Source organism: Pecten maximus, chromosome 9, assembly GCF_902652985.1.
Source record: "Pecten maximus chromosome 9, xPecMax1.1, whole genome shotgun sequence".
NCBI lineage: Eukaryota > Metazoa > Mollusca > Bivalvia > Pectinida > Pectinidae > Pecten > Pecten maximus.
The window spans coordinates 1,205,166-1,227,334 of record NC_047023.1 but is presented as its reverse complement, the minus strand read 5'-3'; the positions used below and the strand labels follow the sequence as shown (position 1 = coordinate 1,227,334).

Below are 22,169 nucleotides of genomic sequence, written 5' to 3'. Positions count from 1 at the left end.
TATCGTGCCATGTATGCAGTAGAACATGCAGTGCAAGGGAAATAACTCACAAATCTGCTCTACCAAAATGGAAGCGTTTCAATTTATAGCTTCATCTTGGCATCTATCTTTGAGGAAAAGGTTGTAGAGGGTCAAGTATACTAGGACAGTTTGATCTATATATTAAGTGTTAATTACATGGACTATCTACAGGAATTATTTACAGACTGTCCAACATAAGGTGTTTACGCTGACTATCCACCATAGGTTGATTGTAATCTTGACATTAACATATTAATAACTTAGAAAATTCCACATTTTAACATGTGTGTGAATATAAAACAAAAATAACCAACACAAATTAAGAAAACATCTTCATTTAATAATGACATCATCTTGGCAACGTTACAGAGTTTTGAGTAGAAAAAAATCACTTGTTAGGAGTGGATCATTAAAACCCTTGTGTGATCACCAATAGATCGTATAAATAGTACATTATAGGTTCAGGTATATAAAACAGACACATAAAGGTCATGTGACTATCACATTTCATCACAAAATACATAGATTTGTATGGAAGGTGAGGTTAGTACATTCTAAACCACTAATAACAGCTCTCATCGGACAAGTCTTTGTGTGTGTAACGATAATCATTTACCTCTCGGACACTGCATTTAAGTCACTATGGATATAGTTTTCATTAAGTTTGCCATATAAAATGTTGAACTTTTAATAGCTATCCTGGTTAAGTCCAGCAGTATTTACAACACTACTACAAACATCTGTTCAAACACATCTGGTATTTTTGTTCTTAACAGCAAACATGCTCTATAATAGATAATGAACAATTTCTGATTTTATGACTGGGCAAAAGAGAAATATATCATTTTTCTGAAGAAATTAATGTGTTATTACCTATGAAAATACTAGATGGAGAATCGAGGAATTCTGACTGGTTATCCGAATAACCTAACCACAAACACCATGTACCGGTCATCATAGTTCATAATCAACACAGAATTGCTTGTAATTTCACCAATATCAAGAGTTGACATTGATCAGATTGAAATAAAATCAGGATTACATATAACAACAAATGAAAGCAATATTCCAATATAACACTGTATACTAGTAAAACACGTTATAATCCACTTCCTCGGACACTCATCACTGTCACACCACTCGTCACCCACCATTTACACCAAAGCTTCGTCTGATCAACTCACCAGACTCATTCTCCAATCATAGTAACCGTGACCAGAGACAACACAATCATAATATCACCAGTAAATGCAGTCTTTGTACGTGTACTGAAGTGATTAAAACCTTAAGAGTACAAAGACTGACCAACGCCAAGCGGTTTTCCCTTCAAGCTTAGGAAAGAATCCAGTTCCTATATCTTGATTATTAATGTTAAGATATATAAATGTACATCATTAATTTTCACACTATTTACACATTTATACCATTAAAGGATATAATTCATCCAATCTTATTAAAATCTAGATGGTCATTCTCACTACGTTACATGTTAGATGTTCATGTAACTTAGTGAGAATGACCATCTAGATTTTAATTGGATTGTAATTCATCATATCCATAATTGATGCCATATATGGGCATATTTCAAGCATCCATGACATATATGGACATATTTCAAACATTCACTCCATATGGCATATTTCAAGCATCCATGCCATATATGGACATATTTCATTCACTCCATATATGGGCATATTTCAAGCATCTATGCCATATATGGACATATTTCAAGCATCCATGCCATATATGGACATATTTCAAGCATCTTTTCCATATACAAATGTATAGGCATATTTCAAGCATCCATGCCATATATGGACATATTTCAAGCATCTATTCCATATACAAATGTTTAGGCATATTTCAAGCATCCGTGCCATTATATAGGCATATTTCAAGCATTCACTCCGTATATGGGCATATTTCAATCATTAGTGCCATATAAGGGCACATATCCATAATTAAGTACACATCACTATATACAATGTACCAGATTGTACATGATTGAATGCAAATGTTGTTAACAGATAAAATACACAAATTCACACTTATGTTTGGACTACAAGGCTCTACGTGTTAAAAAATATTGTACATGTAATGAATGACATTGTTGGTATCATATAACCTTCATACAAAAAAAAAAAAAAAATAATAATAATAATACAAGATTCACAAAGAAAATTTGACTGCCAGTAATACTACCGAGAACATCCTGTCCCTAGTATAGGACAATTTTCATTTTGTTGATCATATTCCATGTACATATAGCTACTGCTTATATATGACGTTATAGTCAGCTAAAAAATTGCTCTCTAGACAATGGAAATAATTATCAACTTTGTCCTAATGTACTGGTAATACAAATATTCTAATGTACTGGTAATACAAATATTTCTATCTTAAAAATCTGCATTAATGCCTCTCATAACAGGTAGCATGCTATTTATGTTAAAAAAAAAAAAAAAAAAAAAAATGGTGTGCATACACATGACAATGTATTTTTTTACACCAGATAGACAACCAATCGACCATACCAGGTAGTGTACAAACATAAAACAGTTCTTAACATTGGAAAAGAAAACTTCTCAACAAATTCAACTCTTCCAAAACAACAGAAAAACAAATAAAAAATGTCATAACACCACATGCAAAGACAAAGCTAGATTGCATCTTATGAAATGTGCATACAGAGATGATATGTAGAGAGAATACAACAATAAATATGAGAGTTATGGATGTCATCGCCAATCAAGAAAATAGAGAAAATAGAACACTGATAGGTCAAGGACCCCGTCACTTGGCAATATATATAGTCCCAATAATCATAGAGAAGCCCTTATCTCCAAGATTGAGGTTTGACATTTGGACTTCAAAAACAATTGCAAGGGAGCGAAATATTTATCATGCATAGCCATCTCCATATTTGCTGGGCTAACCGAGGACAAAACTCTTTTGATAGATTTGATTTGTTATACATTCAACTCCTAAATACCTCCCCCCACTAAGAACCATGGTCATAGAGGTCCTTGACCTTTGGAACCAAATGTCCTTGATCTTTGACTTCTTGTTTCATTCCGATCAACTTTGCTTAATATTGTCTTCACAAAATGTTCAACACTGAATAGACACAAATTTGACCATAACAAAATGTTCCATCAGTGAAGAGATGTAAAAACTGGCCTTAACCTTTGACCTAGACATTTTATCTCAGCATATATTTTTGTGAACTGAACATCACGACCAAACTTCATGTAAATACCCGGGTAGATATCAAGGTTATCAGCCAGGAACAAAATTTGTGGATGGACGGACAAACAGTGATTACTATTTACATTACATTTTAATGGACCAAAATGACCATTTACATTACATTTTAATGGACCAAAATGACCAGTCTTGTGAACCTTTGTGTGAAATATTCTTATTAGGCAGTCTTACTTCTTCAGGGATGCCTGCCTGGTGTCTATTGAAGAGTACCGAGTATACTAAACCGGAAATCAACAATTTAGATAAAGAAACCACAGTGGTTAAAAAGAAAGACGAGAATCTGAATGATAAATAATTATAAATGTTTGATGTCTGTTTGTGTGAGAGGACACAGAGGAACTAGAACAATAGAAAGTCAATCTTTGGTGATAATCTAGAACATATTTCTCATTCTGGATACATTTCCGAGTACTTTTTAATGTAGCAGTCATTTAAAATATGTTTTTTTGAAAAAAAAACAACTTATAATTTAAGAACTAGGAAATGATCCAATCAGACCAGGGGCCTGTTCGTTTATGCGGACAAACCAGTGCATTGGTTTTTAAATGCAATATTTCAAACATATATATTGATGGACCTGTAGATGTTAATACAGGCCTTGGAAGTCTGTGTCAAGACTCGTCTGAAAACAATATAAAATCACCAGGTTCGTCTTTATTTCTTAAAAGAACAACATCGGTCCAACTGGTCCATCCGTTTTGACCGCAAAAACGAAAACGGCCCAGACTTTTGTGTACTTCTGAATTTGCTAACAACATAGTCACATACTAATGACTCATTATTATTCTCACTGACCCATAATAACGTATTATATTAAATATGTCAAGTAGGAAAACTTAATTCCATTATAGAATGAAGCATTAACAGCCATATCATAATACAAAGCAAATAAATAGTATAGTACAGTACATTAGAATATTTTAATAGCTAAATTTGTGTATTTACAATGTACTTGATAAATTAAAATTGACACAACCTTCTGACTGACCGTTGGTCAAGCTAATGCCAGGACACAGATGTCTACCACATAACCAATCAGGTGGTACCAGACTGCAACATACAGACCACACATGCAGGTACAGCAGATTTTGTAATTGGAATTTTTTTCCATTGAGCAATACAAGACATGCCCTAGAAAAACCTGAAGAAAATATTAGAAACCCCTGTGGTACAAACATGGGACCTGTTCGTTAATGCCGACAAATTGGTTTGGCAATCTTTCAAATTAATGTAACATTCGAGTTGTAAAACAAATGTTAAATGGCCTACAGATGTTAATACAGGCCCTGAAAGACTTTTTCAAGGTTCACCAGAAAGTACATAAGATCACTAGGGTTTATCATTTCTCAATCAACTCAGGTCCACTTGAGCAAACCATTAAAAGTTTAGCCAGATATGTCCACTAACACCTTGTTACATAATATTTGTTCATGGCAACAGAGATCTACATCAATGGGAGGCTTGGACTTTTATGGAAAAAAAAAAAAAAAAATCTAAATCAATGAGGCTTCGACTTTTATGAAAAAAAAAATCTAAATCAATGAGTGGCTTAGACTTTTACGGAAAAAATCTACATCAAGCTTAGATTTTAATGTCAGTAGTGATGCATAAATTAAAGTTTTGAGTTAGAGATGTGTATTGAGCAGTTTGTGTTTGGGCTGATGACGATGTACCACACTGGTGTAGCACGACTGTATAATTATATAGCTATAGGTATCTATAGTAACACAACTTATTTTTCTTATCACTCCTCCCCCTACAAACCATACACTGGTAAAAACAAACATCGCCTCCCCTCCTCCCATAATTAATATTAAAAAATAAGTTCTATCAACTTAACGTATAATGAGGTCTTAATGAATGGAGAAACTCCAAGAAAACCCACGAGGCTTGACAGGTGACTGGAGACCTAGGCGCTCCTGAATGGAGAATCGAGCACCGGTGTTTTGGAGTGAGCCATACACTGTAGCACACCACTGGTATGTTTTACACTTCAGCATACAAAACATTAAATTGTAAGACAAACCCACTTAAACATATACTCTTTCACACATGGTTGATATTTCTGCGTCATCCTCAATTCAATTCCTGACAAAGTTCCAGCACAAATGAAACACTCCTTTATGGTTTGGAATAAACGACATTGGTTTCATGGTTATGTAACAATGAATTATATTTCATAAATACTTAATTCTGGATTACTTGACTTTGTAATGAAAACAATTTTACTAGCATTCAATATTTGTTCTCATCCATAGATATAACTAATACTGAACTGCACAGGTGATGACGCTCCTTGTTTCAGAGTGAAGATAAATGGTTCATAAAGCGTGAATATGCACTTGAAACGGTGGTATTCATTTACAAACCAGAAATATTCATTATTTTCAATGCTTAATAAGACGCGAAATAAAAACATTTGGCAAGTTCTAGCAGTTATATCGTTAAAAATAATCAACATCTGAATTTGCATAATACAGATGATACCTAAAACAAACTTTCAGAATGATTTTGATGTTGCACAGGTTATTATTTCAAATAGGTTCTATTTTGACAATTTTTGAGGGAAGAATTAAAAAAACAGTAACAGTATTGTTAACCTAAAATATTCTACAAAATGTTAACCTCTTTATCAATCAAAGTATTGCTGCTGGGGTTTTGGTTTTCCTATTGGGTATTTCCCCCCTCTTTATAGAGCATGGAATTGTACATCTTTATACAGTCATGAACTGACACCATATAAAAATCTTTGGTACCAAAATAGCAGGTCATACTACAAGTTCTCTGAAATATGTACTATACTTCATCTTTTTTTTGTATCACATAGTCACTCTGGACTTTCTGTATGCTAAAAATGCAAGTATGGTTAGAATATCAGCTCTGGTCAAATTCTGACTGATGACGATGATGGATCAGTTTGCCAACCGACCATTTTGCTGTAACAGAGCAATACTTCCATTTCTCAATTTTTTCATATTTTTGAGAATTCTAGTGTTTGACAAATCCAGAGACTCTAGGGGCAAGCTCAGGAGCCAACAGCTGTCTGCTTCAGTCATGGTATGTCCAACACCTCCATGTTAAAGTGAGCCTGACTGTTTAGTCCACACCCTCAAATCCCTCAGTGTTTTCTACAGCTAATAGAAGCTTTTTCCTTAGGTCCTCGTAGCTGTCATAAGGTGGGAGGTCAAGTCTGTTGAAGCTGTAAAAACAAAGGAATTTTTTAATGTACACATCCATGTAAACAAAGGAATTATTTAATGTACACATCCATGTAAACAAAGGAATTATTTAATGTACACATCCATGTAAACAAAGGAATTATTTAATGTACACATCCATGTAAACAAAGGAATGATCTAATGTACACATCCATGTAAACAAAGGAATTATTTAATGTACACATCCATGTAAACAAAGGAATTATTTAATGTACACATCCATGTAAACAAAGGAATTATCTAATGTACACATCCATGTAAACAAAGGAATGATCTAATGTACACATCCATGTAAACAAAGGAATTATCTAATGTACACATCCATGTAAACAAAGGAATTATTTAATGTACACATCCATGTAAACAAAGGAATTATTTAATGTACACATCCATGTAAACAAAGGAATTATCTAATGTACACATCCATGTAAACAAAGGAATGATCTAATGTACACATCCATGTCAACAAAGGAATTATCTAATGTACACATCCATGTAAACAAAGGAATTATCTAATGTACACATCCATGTAAACAAAGGAATTATTTAATGTACACATCCATGTAAACAAAGGAATTATTTAATGTACACATCCATGTAAACAAAGGAATTATCTAATGTACACATCCATGTAAACAAAGGAATTATTTAATGTACACATCCATGTAAACAAAGGAATTATCTAATGTACACATCAATGTAAACAAAGGAATTATCTAATGTACACATCCATGTAAACAAAGGAATTATTTAATGTACACATCCATGTAAACAAAGGAATTATCTAATGTACACATCCATGTCAACAAAGGAATTATCTAATGTACACATCCATGTAAACAAAGGAATTATCTAATGTACACATCCATGTAAACAAAGGAATTATTTAATGTACACATCCATGTCAACAAAGGAATTATTTAATGTACACATCCATGTCAACAAAGGAATTATCTAATGTACACATCCATGTAAACAAAGGAATTATTTAATGTACACATCCATGTCAACAAAGGAATTATCTAATGTACACATCCATGTAAACAAAGGAATTATTTAATGTACACATCCATGTAAACAAAGGAATGATCTAATGTACACATCCATGTCAACAAAGGAATGATCTAATGTACACATCCATGTCAACAAAGGAATTATTTAATGTACACATCCATGTCAACAAAGGAATTAACACATCCATGTCAACAAAGGAATGATCTAATGTACACATCCATGTAAACAAAGGAATTATTTAATGTACACATCCATGTCAACAAAGGAATTAACACATCCATGTCAACAAAGGAATGATCTAATGTACACATCCATGTCAACAAAGGAATTATTTAATGTACACATCCATGTAAACAAAGGAATGATCTAATGTACACATCCATGTCAACAAAGGAATGATCTAATGTACACATCCATGTAAACAAAGGAATTATTTAATGTACACATCCATGTCAACAAAGGAATTAACACATCCATGTCAACAAAGGAATGATCTAATGTACACATCCATGTAAACAAAGGAATTATTTAATGTACACATCCATGTAAACAAAGGAATTATTTAATGTACACATCCATGTCAACAAAGGAATTATTTAATGTACACATCCATGTCAACAAAGGAATTATTTAATGTACACATCAATGTCAACAAAGGAATTATTTAATGTACACATCCATGTAAACAAAGGAATTATTTAATGTACACATCAATGTAAACAAAGGAATTATTTAATGTACACATCCATGTAAACAAAGGAATGATCTAATGTACATATCCACGTAAACAAAGGAATTATTTAATGTACACATCCATGTGACATATCGTAGGAACAGTCATGTCCTATATCATAATTTTTTTATCAATCCTGTGTAGATTTTTATCAATTGAAAAAGATTTTATCCTTCACCGATAGTGTAGTTTGACTGACTAATATTAAGCTAACAACTGATTCTAGTTTGACCGTGTCTAACATTAAGTTAACAACAGATTCTAGTTTGACCGTGTCTAACATTAAGTTAACAACATATTCTAGTTTGACTGGTCTAACATTAAGTTAACAACAGATTCTAGTTTGACTGGTCTAACATTAATTTACAACTGATTCTAGTTTGACCGTGTCTAACATTAAGTTAACAACAGATTCTAGTTTGACTGGTCTAACATTAATTTACAACTGATTCTAGTTTGACTGGTCTAACATTAATTTACAACAGATTCTAGTTTGACCGTGTCTAACATTAAGTTAACAACAGATTCTAGTTTGACTGGTCTAACATTAAGTTAACAACAGATTCTAGTTTGACTGGTCTAACATTAATTTACAACTGATTCTAGTTTGACCGTGTCTAACATTAAGTTAACAACAGATTCTAGTTTGACTGGTCTAACATTAATTTACAACTGATTCTAGTTTGACCGTGTCTAACATTAAGTTAACAACAGATTCTAGTTTGACTGGTCTAACATTAATTTACAACTGATTCTAGTTTGACTGGTCTAACATTAATTTACAACAGATTCTAGTTTGACTGGTCTAACATTAATTTACAACTGATTCTAGTTTGACCGTGTCTAACATTAAGTTAACAACAGATTCTAGTTTGACTGGTCTAACATTAATTTACAACAGATTCTAGTTTGACCGTGTCTAACATTAAGTTAACAACAGATTCTAGTTTGACTGGTCTAACATTAATTTACAACTGATTCTAGTTTGACCGTGTCTAACATTAAGTTAACAACAGATTCTAGTTTGACTGGTCCAACATTAATTTACAACTGATTCTAGTTTGACTGGTCTAACATTAATTTACAACAGATTCTAGTTTGACTGGTCTAACATTAATTTACAACTGATTCTAGTTTGACCGTGTCTAACATTAAGTTAACAACAGATTCTAGTTTGACTGGTCTAACATTAATTTACAACTGATTCTAGTTTGACTGGTCTAACATTAATTTACAACAGATTCTAGTTTGACCGTGTCTAACATTAAGTTAACAACAGATTCTAGTTTGACTGGTCTAACATTAAGTTAACAACAGATTCTAGTTTGACTGGTCTAACATTAATTTACAACTGATTCTAGTTTGACCGTGTCTAACATTAAGTTAACAACAGATTCTAGTTTGACTGGTCTAACATTAATTTACAACTGATTCTAGTTTGACCGTGTCTAACATTAAGTTAACAACAGATTCTAGTTTGACTGGTCTAACATTAATTTACAACTGATTCTAGTTTGACTGGTCTAACATTAATTTACAACAGATTCTAGTTTGACTGGTCTAACATTAATTTACAACTGATTCTAGTTTGACCGTGTCTAACATTAAGTTAACAACAGATTCTAGTTTGACTGGTCTAACATTAATTTACAACTGATTCTAGTTTGACTGACTAACATTAAGTTAACAACAGATTCTAGTTTGACTGGTCTAACATTAATTTACAACTGATTCTAGTTTGACCGTGTCTAACATTAAGTTAACAACAGATTCTAGTTTGACTGGTCTAACATTAATTTACAACTGATTCTAGTTTGACCGTGTCTAACATTAAGTTAACAACAGATTCTAGTTTGACTGGTCTAACATTAATTTACAACTGATTCTAGTTTGACTGACTAACATTAAGTTAACAACAGATTCTAGTTTGACCGTGTCTAACATTAAGTTAACAACAGATTCTAGTTTGACCGTGTCTAACATTAAGTTAACAACAGATTCTAGTTTGACCGTGTCTAACATTAAGTTAACAACAGATTCTAGTTTGACTGGTCTAACATTAAGTTAACAACAGATTCTAGTTTGACTGGTCTAACATTAATTTACAACTGATTCTAGTTTGACCGTGTCTAACATTAAGTTAACAACAGATTCTAGTTTGACTGGTCTAACATTAATTTACAACAGATTCTAGTTTGACCGTGTCTAACATTAAGTTAACAACAGATTCTAGTTTGACCGTGTCTAACATTAATTTACAACTGATTCTAGTTTGACCGTGTCTAACATTAAGTTAACAACAGATTCTAGTTTGACTGGTCTAACATTAATTTACAACTGATTCTAGTTTGACTGGTCTAACATTAATTTACAACTGATTCTAGTTTGACCGTGTCTAACATTAAGTTAACAACAGATTCTAGTTTGACCGTGTCTAACATTAAGTTAACAACAGATTCTAGTTTGACTGGTCTAACATTAATTTACAACAGATTCTAGTTTAACCGTGTCTAACATTAAGTTAACAACAGATTCTAGTTTGACTGGTCTAACATTAATTTACAACAGATTCTAGTTTGACTGGTCTAACATTAAGTTAACAACAGATTCTAGTTTGACTGGTCTAACATTAATTTACAACTGATTCTAGTTTGACCGTGTCTAACATTAAGTTAACAACAGATTCTAGTTTGACTGGTCTAACATTAATTTAACAACAGATTCTAGTTTGACCGTGTCTAACATTAAGTTAACAACAGATTCTAGTTTGACTGGTCTAACATTAATTTAACAACAGATTCTAGTTTGACTGGTCTAACATTAATTTACAACTGATTCTAGTTTGACTGGTCTAACATTAATTTACAACAGATTCTAGTTTGACCGTGTCTAACATTAAGTTAACAACAGATTCTAGTTTGACTGGTCTAACATTAATTTACAACAGATTCTAGTTTGACCGTGTCTAACATTAAGTTAACAACAGATTCTAGTTTGACTGGTCTAACATTAATTTACAACAGATTCTAGTTTGACCGTGTCTAACATTAAGTTAACAACAGATTCTAGTTTGACTGGTCTAACATTAATTTACAACAGATTCTAGTTTGACCGTGTCTAACATTAAGTTAACAACAGATTCTAGTTTGACTGGTCTAACATTAAGTTAACAACAGATTCTAGTTTGACCGTGTCTAACATTAAGTTAACAACAGATTCTAGTTTGACCGTGTCTAACATTAAGTTAACAATAGATTCTAGTTTGACTGGTCTAACATTAATTTACAACTGATTCTAGTTTGACTGGTCTAACATTAAGTTAACAACAGATTCTAGTTTGACTGGTCTAACATTAATTTACAACAGATTCTAGTTTAACCGTGTCTAACATTAAGTTAACAACAGATTCTAGTTTGACTGGTCTAACATTAATTTACAACAGATTCTAGTTTGACCGTGTCTAACATTAAGTTAACAACAGATTCTAGTTTGACTGGTCTAACATTAATTTACAACAGATTCTAGTTTGACCGTGTCTAACATTAAGTTAACAACAGATTCTAGTTTGACTGGTCTAACATTAATTTACAACTGATTCTAGTTTGACTGGTCTAACATTAATTTACAACTGATTCTAGTTTGACCGTGTCTAACATTAATTTACAACTGATTCTAGTTTGACCGTGTCTAACATTAATTTACAACAGATTCTAGTTTGACCGTGTCTAACATTAATTTACAACTGATTCTAGTTTGACTGGTCTAACATTTAGTTAACAACAGATTCTAGTTTGACCGTGTCTAACATTAAGTTAACAACAGATTCTAGTTTGACCGTGTCTAACATTAAGTTAACAACAGATTCTAGTTTGACCGTGTCTAACATTAATTTACAACAGATTCTAGTTTGACCGTGTCTAACATTAATTTACAACAGATTCTAGTTTGACCGTGTCTAACATTAATTTACAACTGATTCTAGTTTGACCGTGTCTAACATTAATTTACAACTGATTCTAGTTTGACCGTGTCTAACATTAATTTACAACTGATTCTAGTTTGACCGTGTCTAACATTAATTTACAACTGATTCTAGTTTGACCGTGTCTAACATTAATTTACAACTGATTCTAGTTTGACCGTGTCTAACATTTAGTTAACAACAGATTTTAGTTTAACTTGCAGTTGGTTCTGCTGTTTTGAACTTTACCATGTATGAGCTCGTGGTAATTTCTTTGTTGTGCCCCACTTTTCTATGGTGAACAGTTGTGGACCGTTACTACCATACAGTTCCCGGAACCCGTTCATCGGAACACGTGATGTCCCCGTCACAAACTGTAGTAATCTTGATCTCATCTCATTGTTCACAGAGTACACAGCCTAAAATCATCAAAAACAACTTTACACATGATAAAATTCACAAAGTTCACAGCCTAAGATCATCAAAAACAACTTTACACATGATAAAATTCACTAAGTTCACAGCCTAAAATCATCAAAAACAACTTTACACATGATAAAATTCACTAAGTTCACAGCCTAAAATCATCAAAAACAACTTTACACATGATAAAATTCACAAAGGTCACAGCGTAAGATCATCCAAAACAACTTTACATATGATATAGAAGAGTTATATGTATAAGTGACCTTCCAGAAGAAGATGATAACAGGGTGGTTCGGATTGTATTCCCCTTTGTAGGCAGTGTGACTTTTCCAGTCGTTGACGTCGATGTCTTGAAGCCCACACATCAACAGTTCCAGCTCATTCTCATCAAATATCTGCAGTAATGTCTGGGGAACTAAAGCATTGAAGCCCTTCCGGAAGCTGGTCATCTGGTTATACACTCGAGACACAAACCTCCAGTTTATCACCAAGCTGCAACAAGAAACAGTGTTTCCCCTTTTAATCTTATTATTGAATTAACATCCATTTGTAAACCTTCTTGCCACATTAAATAATATGTAAAGTTAACGAAGAGTCCCAAGGGGCAGAACAATACACAGTTATTCGTCTATACCATGATAAAGAGATTATCGTATCAATTTCGAATGAAAATGAATACAAATATCAAAGGAAAGATTAATTGTCTTATCAACATGCCCCTAAAAAAGTACACTTTCATGTCATAGTAATATCTACACACCGTTTGAAAGAATCTAATTGGGATTAAGTGAGGGAGAGGATCTATAGGCAAAATCAATTACAATCCAATACTGAAATCAACAAAGTTAATGATAATGTAAAAAGAGTCAAATCAAAATGCCACTCAGGGAGTCAACCACATATCATAATTATAAGGTCCACCATATTTAAAAGAGATTGATTGAAAAATATAACAGATCTCTGATTAACATTCAATTACTGAAATAAAACAAAGGGCAATAACCTTTGGAAAAATAGTTGAATCAAAATTTTATTCTCGGAAACAAAGGGATCTTGGCGCCCACTATTGAATGACATTTATTGGACCTCTGTAAGACTGATCTTTCTCTACATTTCTCTTCTTCATTTGGATTATCTAAAAACCAGAGGCTCTATATATATTGAAAATTACTTAAAGAACACACACAGCCTGAGAAAAGGGATTAACAAAACTCTACTACATGGTAATACAAGAGGAATCTAAATAACAATCATGAAATATCCATGAAGAACTTTCCAAGAAATAGTTTTAACAAATTAAAATAACTGGCAAAATTCAAAATGGCCGCTTTCTGGCCACATTGTTTTCCAATCAGGCTCAAAATGGAACATCACAACAAGGGACCAAGGGGACCCTACTTGTGAAGTTTGAGAAAGATCCATTTAGAACTCTGAGAAATAGTGATTACAAACTTCAACTATCGAAATTCAAAATGGCCACCTGAATGCCATCTTGTTTTCAGATAAGTCACAAAATGGAACATGCACAATTTAGTAACAAGGGGACCCTACAGGTGAAATTTGAAAAAGATACACGCATACCATTTTGAGAAACACAGACCAGACTGGGACTCAAACCCAGGACCTCATAACTCTAAAAGGACATTCTAACCGTTTGAGCTACCTGGCTATCTGACTGTAGGCCGGTGGTTTTTCTCTGGGTACTCCGACTTTCCTTCACCTTCAAAACCTGGCACGTCCTTAAATGACCCTGGCTATTAATAGAACGTTAAAGAAAACAAACCAAACTATCTGTGGTGAGTCCATCCAGTTCACCTACATTCTTCAACAAAGTCTTCAACTCCAGAGACATACACAAGACCCTATACCAACTCCATGGGTCTTTATTTGGGCGACAAATGTTACAGGGGAACCCGGGACCTCTTATATCTAAAATGGAGGCTCTAACCATTTGAGGTACCTGGCCACTGGCATTCAGCCCTGTCCAGTTCCCCTACACATGCAGGGCTTTTTCTCACTGATTTTGGAAGGGCCTGTTTGTCTCATTTTTGGAAGAAAATTGATAAATTGGAAAAGTTTTTTCAGGAGTAAACTGCAATTTTTGGGAATTTCGCTTAAATATGGATGATAATCTTAATAGGGAATGGGGCCTATAAACAGCCCCAAAAAGCCTTCAGAAAAAGCCCCCACATGTGTACTTCAATGACTTGATTATTCTCACTGAATTGCTCTTACTTTATATATTCCATCTTGTTATCATTCGTGACCACAACCTCCTTTCCTCCAGGTTTAAGTTCTCGCTCCGTTATCTAAAACAAAGGTAGAAATGTCTCATCGAAAAACAACAACACTCAAAATATTCCAGAAATAAATTATCAACCAACATAAACAGATCTGGGAATTAGTCACATCACTTATACATATACTGTATTTATCCTGTAATTAACTAAAGGTGTCAGCACATAAACTCAGACTTAAAAGTAAAGGGTGGCCTCATTACAGGGCAATGGAATGCCTTTTTTCTGTACTTTCAATTAATTAATTCAACAAGCAAACTGGTTATTTAAGGATCAAACTGTCTTTTATTTGACCATAGACACCAAAAAAAGACAGTTTAATGCTTATATTTAGTCGAGAATATTTTTTTGTTATTTTTGAAAACTAAAATTTAGTTAGCATAAAAAAATGTGCCAATATTCAGTGACTTCGTCAATGGGGTTCGACAAATGGAACAGCCTATTTTTTCAAAATTCATTTGTCATGTGCAGATTGGCAAACAAAAAAGTGCATTGAAATAATACGAAAAAAAACACAGTCTGTTTAATTCTTTTTATTATTTGTGTAACAGTATCGTATACAATTTCTTTTTGATACTTTTTAATTTACACAAAAAAACGTAGCCATATGATTGTTTATGTTAGTTACAAGTAGTTCCGGTGGGTGAATATATTCATGCGCAGCATGGATTAATGTCACGTTTTGAGTGTCAATTATGCTCACATAGATTGCAAATCTTTATACTTAGTTTATATCGTGGCTTTGCCACCAAAATGTAAATATTGTCCTTTATTTGTCCCCTTCTAAAAATAGTAAGTGACCTTGATCTTGACCCAAAATCCCTGAAACTCGAAGATCCCTTATCAATGTGTGAAATTTGTTTAAAATCCCTTGAAGAATGAAGCTGCTCTTTGGTGTTACCAGGTAAGTACATATGTATAAGATGAATGACGAAACCTATAGTCCCTCCGGTTTTAGCGGTAGGGGAAATGAGATGGATGGGTTTATTACCAGACATTGTCAGATAGATTTGGAAAATGTATGCATCACATTAGTATTGAAGTGAAAAAAGAAATAATTTGATGGGACGTTTAAATGCCCTGATTAAATGGCCTTTGAAAAACTTCCAACTCCTACTGGTTATATTAACGAATGAATAACAATAGTAGTCAGCACTCACATTATTGCTGTCAAACGTCTGTCAAATTAAGACAGTATTACATCTTTTTTAAAGCTTGATGCTTCAACAAAACATGACACAGGATGTCAGTAACAAGTCACCATTATCAAAATCTATTTTGTTGCCGAGAAACTCAGAAAAAGTTCTAGGAATGAAAGCCATAACATACAACAGTGACCATTTACTAGTATTTAATTGTTAAACTTTTTGCTTTTCATTTGATAATTTCTGCTCCTCATAAAGCACTCGTTGACTAGTAACACCACTATCGGGCTAGATCACCTCACCTCTCCGAAGTAATCCTCTTCCACGCTGAAGGTCAAATCAAGGTCAATGGGATCGTTGTCCCGGATCCAACATAGGGAGTTGAAATATTCAGAGTCCTGTTATAATCAATCAGAAAATATTAAGTGTACTATCCACCTGATACAACTGTTGTTTTAAACAGTAGTCATGTCACAAAAAATGCCCAAATTAATACCAAATAGGTAATCTAAAATCTGAGTAGAAATATTCAAACTAAAACGAAATTTAATCTTAACATTCATTAATTACGAACTTTTATCTTTTTCTGATTTTCACTTCTTTGTTGAAGATATCATGCAATGAAGAAAACTCAGGGAATAAAATCCATATTTTTTACACGCTCCTATTCATTGTACAGACTAATATGTCCCTGGACACAGAACACATATCCCTGTCTGGCTAGGAACAAATGGCAGGTCTCTATTACACAGAATATAATACAGGCCTATTGTTGGTGTGTCACAGCTATAAGGAACTAACCTCAATACACAGATTTAGGATATAATAGTCCTATTGTTGGTAACTTACAGCTATAAGGAACTAACTTCAATACACAGACTTAGGATATAATAGTCCTATTGTTGGTGTGTCACAGCTATAAGGAGCTAACTTCAATACACAGATTTAGGATATAATAGTCCTATTGTTGGTGTGTCACAGCTATAAGGAACTAACTTCAATACACAGACTTAGGATATAATAGTCCTATTGTTGGTAACTTACAGCTATAACGAGCTAACTTCAATACAGATTTAGGATATAATAGTCCTATTGTTGGTGTGTTACAGCTATAAGGAACTAACTTCAATACAAACTTAGGATATAATAGTCCTATTGTTGGTGTGTCACAGCTATAAGGAACTAACTTCAATACAGATTTAGGATATAATAGTCCTATTGTTGGTAACTTACAGCTATAAGGAACTAACTTCAATACAGATTTAGGATATAATAGTCCTATTGTTGGTAACTTACAGCTATAAGGAACTAACTTCAATACACAGACTTAGGATATAATAGTCCTATTGTTGGTGTGTCACAGCTATAAGGAACTAACTTCAATACACAGACTTAGGATATAATAGTCCTATTGTTGGTAACTTACAGCTATAAGGAACTAACTTCAATACACAGACTTAGGATATAATAGTCCTATTGTTGGTAACTTACAGCTATAAGGAACTAACTTTAATACACAGACTTAGGATATAACAGTCCTATTGTTGGTGTGTCACAGCTATCAGGAACTAACTTCAATACAGATTTAGGATATAATAGTCCTATTGTTGGTGTGTCACAGCTATAAGGAGCTAACTTTAATACACAGACTTAGGATATAATAGTCCTATTGTTGGTGTGTCACAGCTATAAGGAACTAACTTCAATACAGATTTAGGATATAATAGTCCTATTGTTGGTGTGTCACAGCTATAAGGAACTAACTTCAATACACAGATTTAGGATATAATAGTCCTATTGTTGGTGTCACAGCTATAAGGAACTAACTTCAATACACAGACTTAGGATATAATAGTCCTATTGTTGGTAACTTACAGCTATAAGGAACTAACTTCAATACACAGATTTAGGATATAATAGTCCTATTGTTGGTAACTTACAGCTATAAGGAACTAACTTCAATACAGATTTAGGATATAATAGTCCTATTGTTGGTGTGTCACAGCTATAAGGAACTAACTTTAATACACAGATTTAGGATACAATAGTCCTATTGTTGGTGTGTCACAGCTATAAGGAACTAACTTCAATACACAGATTTAGGATATAATAGTCCTATTGTTGGTGTGTAACAGCTATAAGGAACTAACGTCACACATGACAATGTTATGACATAAAGATATCAATCCCTATAGTGTCAATGGATCTCTCAATTTGGAGACATTATATTATATATCTGACAGTTAAGCTGAATTAAATTTGTGACAGTCAGTACAGGGAAATATTGAAATGGTAGTGATAAGAGAAAGACTTACGACTGGCTCCATGTCCTGAAGGATCATGCTTTTACCCAACATCATCTTGTAAAACGGACGAATGAAGAATCCTGGAAGAGAATGAATGATAATGTTAAAATGAATAGAAGTAACTGAGAAGTTGAACCAGAGGGGTCTTAGCATTCACATTAAATCATCATGATTGGTTCTAAACAAGACAGATATTTTCTCTAAGATACTTTTCCCTTCTTTCCTGTTTTTCGTTTAATAATCTGATTACTAGGAAAACCTTCATAAGAAACAGAAAATAGGGCCACAAAACACAAGGTGCATGAACAAAAGTTATACCTCTTTTTAAGTACATTTAGGCATAAATGAAAACTCTACTTTCAGCCATTTTTTCGTTAGTTCCAAAATCAAAAGAGCACAACTATGGACCAAGCAGAACCTTCATATGAAATTTGAGAAGGATTCATCCCATACTATTCAAGAAATAGTGATAACAAAATTTTGTTAAAATCCAAGATGGCTGCTTGTCAGCCATTGTTTTTATATTTGTTTTATCAATCCCAAAATCAAACAAGCACAACTATAGAGACTAAAGGGAACCTACAGTAAAAATTTGAGAAAGATCCATCTAGTACTTCTCAAAAATAGCAATAACAAGGATTGTTTCAGGACTGACGACAGTTTATCACCTAAAATCAGTATATAATGAACATGTAAAAAAGGCCATATATCTAATAACTTACATGTTCTCATTCCTGAACCTCCACACCTCAGTAACTTTCTCTTTGTTTAAAGGTATTTCTTAAAAAGACACCCAAATCTTATGCCACGTATCATGCAACAGTGTCCAAATTCAACATTTTTGTGACAGATATATATACATATATATACTAACAATAATTAATCAGCCTTAAGATCAATATACTTACACAGAAAGTTCATCTTCAACTCCTAAACATATCTACTAAGCTCATTAAGACAATAGACAAATATTCTCTTGGACCTATCATGATCAACTCTTTTCCATCTACCAGATTCTATAACAAGATGATGACTACCACATCTAAATCGTGATACAACATTCCTTATATTTTTATTTACACTTTGGAACATGTACTCTTCCATACAGAAGAAAGACTTAAATGTACGATATGAACGTAAACAATCTTTTTAATACTTAAATCTACGATAGGAACGTAACCAATCTTTTTAAGACTTAAATCTACCATATAACGTAATCATATAACGTAATCAATCTTTTTAAGACTTAAATCTACGATATGAACGTAACCAATCTTTTTAAGACTTAAATGTACGATATGAACGTAACCAATCTTTATGAAACATATCACTGGTTGACAGTACCAGGACTGTATAATACATCAATGAGTCTGGTCCTCGCATTTGGAAGAAAAAAGTCAACATCTGATACACCTTCGTTTTACAAAAAACTTAATTAAAGAGTAAATGCTAAATCATTGTAGCCCATGTGACTCTACCTGCAAGGTGTAATGAAACAACATCTTGTAGCATGCTCTTGGATATCTCTTATCACAGGCATAGTTATTCAACCAATACTTCACACATCGAAGCATGTAGGTTACTTTTAACAAGTATCTTCCAAATTCACCATATATTAATAAAGTTTTATTTGAACTGAAGTTAATGACCAAGATGAACCTACAAAACCTCAAGAGTACATATTCTTTAACTCCTGATACATCATCTCGATACTTTAACACAATATTGGCATTATCTTGTGATTGAAGAGGTCTAACTTGCATGCATGAATAAACTTTTGAAGCATAAATACAGCCTTATCAGCTTGTTGTGCTAAGAGTGCTTTGACACAGAACCCCTGATAATTTCAATCAAAAATTGCACCCAGATATTTGAAAAAAAAATCTCACAATTTCAATGTGTTCACCTTTGTAAAACCATCTTTCATTTTCCTTAACAATACCGCCTCTTCGGATCACAATATTCTTAATCTTTTCAAGATTGATTTTCATACCATATTTACCGAGAAAGTTTGATACACAATCTATCTGATTTCGTAAACCAATCACAGGGTCGGATAGGCTAGCGATATTATCAGCAGATAGCAGTGATGCAATATTGTCAACATTCTCAGTTACAAAATACACATGGGCATTCTTCATCCTGCATCATCTCATTAGTCAAGAAGTTCATTCCAAAACACCTTAAAAAGCAGAGGACTTACCATACAGCCCTGTCTGGTTCCAACACTAAAGTGAAAATACTCTGATACAGTCAACCTGGACACAGGATTTTGACTTAAAATACACGGATGATGTAACTTAAACACCAAATTTTTTAGATATGTGACCTTCCAAACCATTAAACCAACATCCCAGATTTACTTTCACTGACCCATTAAACCAACATCTAAGATTTATACTGTAATCATCCATTAAATCAACATTGAAGATTTATACTTTCATCACCAATTAAATCAACATCGAAGATTATACTTTCACCATCCATCAAACCAACAACCAAGATTTATACTTTCACTGACCCATTAAATTGACGTCAAAGATATAGACTTTCACTGACCCATTAAACCGACATCAAAGATATATACTTTCACTGACCCATTAAACTGACATCAAAGATACATACTTTCACTGACCCATTAAACCGACATCAAAGATATATACTTTCACAGACCCATTAAACCGACATCAAAGATATACACTTTCACTGACCCATTAAACCGACATCAAAGATAAACACTTTCACTGACCCATTAAACCGACATCAAAGATATAGACTTTCACTGACCCATTAAACTGACATCAAAAGATATAGACTTTCACTGACCCATTAAACCGACATCAAAGATAAACACTTTCACTGACCCATTAAACCGACATCAAAGATAAACACTTTCAATGACCCATTAAACCGCCATCAAAGATAAACACTTTCACTGACCCATTAAACCGACATCAAAGGTAAACACTTTCACTGACCCATTAAACCGACATCAAAGGTAAACACTTTCACTGACCCATTAAACCGACATCAAAGATGAATACTTTCACTGACCCATTAAACCGACATCAAAGATAAACACTTTCAATGACCCATTAAACTGACATCAAAGATATAGACTTTCACTGACCCATTAAACTGACATCCTACTACTGTACTGATATTAATCATACATAAATGTAATCACAACGATTTCTACTGTTGCTACAGACTTTTATGTAACTATATCGGCTACATAAAAATCTATTCAAAAGGTAATTATACAAATAACATCTAAACTGATTTATTTTAAAAGGAAAAGAAAAAAAAAGAAGAAAATCATTCTAGTTCAGGCAGTCTTACCGTCCAGCAGTTTTCCATGATACACAGCCATGCCAGCAATTCTGCCGATGAATTCAAAGTAGGAGAGATGGTCGTCATTAGCTAGACCCGACAAAGGGTTTATCTGTAGTGTATAGTTGTCTCTGGAAAACAAAATGGTTTTATCGTATCAGTGATGACATATACTTATCACTTATTTTAACATTATAAACAACTCAACCAATGAAATATTCAATTCCTTGTAATCAACCAACATCACGACACTTATTGCTGGGCACGCCTGGCATGAAAATATCAATGGAGATTATGACATGTACCATAATGGCCCTTAACTTCTTAAGTTATGTACAGTTTTATTACAAACAGAACAATAATTTGTTTGGTGTTAATATCAACAGTTATAATTATATAAAGCTTGGCTATAATAAGGACTTGTATACTAACGTTAATTATAAAGCTT

General features: G+C 33.2%; 1 protein-coding gene across 2 annotated transcripts in view; it reads right to left on the bottom strand.

The window, feature by feature from the left end:
* Positions 1–340: 340 nt before the first annotated feature.
* LOC117334054 (E3 ubiquitin-protein ligase NEDD4-like) overlaps positions 341–22,169 on the bottom strand; it is a 51,930-nt gene continuing 30,101 nt past the window's right edge. For both annotated transcript variants that reach the window (XM_033893485.1, XM_033893486.1), the window contains 7 exons: positions 21,731–21,852; positions 18,398–18,468; positions 16,385–16,480; positions 14,876–14,949; positions 12,904–13,132; positions 12,464–12,633; positions 341–6,487 (listed from right to left, as the gene is read on the bottom strand). In XM_033893485.1, the coding sequence (XP_033749376.1) occupies positions 6,385–6,487; positions 12,464–12,633; positions 12,904–13,132; positions 14,876–14,949; positions 16,385–16,480; positions 18,398–18,468; positions 21,731–21,852 (865 nt within the window). In that variant the 3' untranslated portion in view covers positions 341–6,384. The remainder of the gene's footprint in view (positions 6,488–12,463; positions 12,634–12,903; positions 13,133–14,875; positions 14,950–16,384; positions 16,481–18,397; positions 18,469–21,730; positions 21,853–22,169) is intronic.